At 37.6% G+C, this 1,395-nt stretch overlaps 1 protein-coding gene across 1 annotated transcript; it reads left to right on the top strand.

Moving 5' to 3' along the window:
• Positions 1-971: 971 nt before the first annotated feature.
• Positions 972-1,352, top strand: LOC101304928 (the record flags this gene model as incomplete). Its single annotated transcript, XM_004309245.1, has 1 exon — positions 972-1,352. A coding segment is annotated over exon 1 (381 nt), but the record flags the coding sequence as incomplete, so codon positions are not given.
• Between the last annotated feature and the right edge of the window lie 43 nt (positions 1,353-1,395).

The following is a 1,395-nucleotide window of genomic DNA, read 5'->3' as shown; positions in this document are numbered from 1 at the left end:
ATTTTCTTATCTCCAACAATGAGTCCTATATGAGGTCCTATATTTATTTTTGTTGATTAAAATAAGTTATAGGTAGTATATTTATGAATATTATATTAAATAATATGTTAATAAGCTTATTAAGTTAATAAAAGTTCACAATTTTTATTTTTATCACAAAATTTTAAATTATTCTTATAATTAAATATAATTTTGTTAATTAAAAAAATAATTAATACATACTAATTTTTTGTCGTTTTATGTCGGCATATATGACAAAGAATCAAATTATTGACAAATATTATCTTGTGTTGTGTCGGTGTATACGACAAACAACTGAGTTCGGATGTGATTATCGTCTCCACATGTCAAACACTAATTGGCTATCTAGATTACGGGTTATATTTGTCTGACACGTGTCATATCTTATCTGTTGATATCATCTCAAATTGTCTATAAATATGAGGTCATTGTCATCCTCATTCCTCACAAATTCACAACACTCTTCTCATCTCAAAAGCTTCATATTGTTTCCTTTTGATTTTGTGAAAAACTGTTTTTCAACAATGAATCATTTGACAAAATGGTTTATGAAAGATCAAGAAGAGGCCGTTACGAGAAACCAACGAAGATTCATGATGATGTCTGCTGCTGCCTTGCAAATCCAAGATCTGGAAGAAGAGGATTCACAATGGGGTGGTTCTTCGAAAGGTCGTTCGTATACTGCCAGAAACAGAGAGATCATGGATCAACGTCTGAAAGCTTTATACTTCACGGATCCATGCAGGTACGAACCAAATATATTTCGTAGGCGATACATAATGCAACCTTGGGTATTTGACAGGATGATGCACGACATGGCCAACTACGATCCATATTTTGTTCAAGGAAGAGATGCAACTGGGAGAGTCGGCCTATCCACTGAACAAAAGCTTACATGCGCCATGAGATAACTCGCATATGGGGTCACAACCGACTTCTTTGATGATTACATGGATATTGCAGAATCCACTGCCATCGAGATTTTAGAACACTTCACCAGAGCAATATGGAATGTGTACCATGAGCATTATCTCCGCCGACCAACACCGGCTGATCTGCGACGACTTCTCGACAAGGCAGCAGAAAGAGGATTTCCAGGAATGATCGGGAGCCTCGATTGTATGCACTGGCAGTGGAAAAATTGTCCCACCGGATGGGGAGGCCAGTATACTGGCTATAAGGGGAAACCAACAATCATCTTAGAGGCAGTGGCATCCTACGATACTTGGATTTGGCACGCCTTCTTCGGCCTTCTAGGTTCCCTAAACGACATTAATGTCCTTGGACAGTCACCTTTGTTTAATGATGTGGCTCGTGGTGAAACTCCTCAGGTGAGCTATGAAGTACAAAATAGGCATTATGGGCAATGTTATT

This window comes from Fragaria vesca, unplaced genomic scaffold (assembly GCF_000184155.1).
Source record: "Fragaria vesca subsp. vesca unplaced genomic scaffold, FraVesHawaii_1.0 scf0510138, whole genome shotgun sequence".
Lineage (NCBI taxonomy): Eukaryota > Viridiplantae > Streptophyta > Magnoliopsida > Rosales > Rosaceae > Fragaria > Fragaria vesca.
The sequence above is the reverse complement of the archived record's forward strand: the minus strand, read 5'-3'. Positions and strand labels throughout refer to the sequence as shown.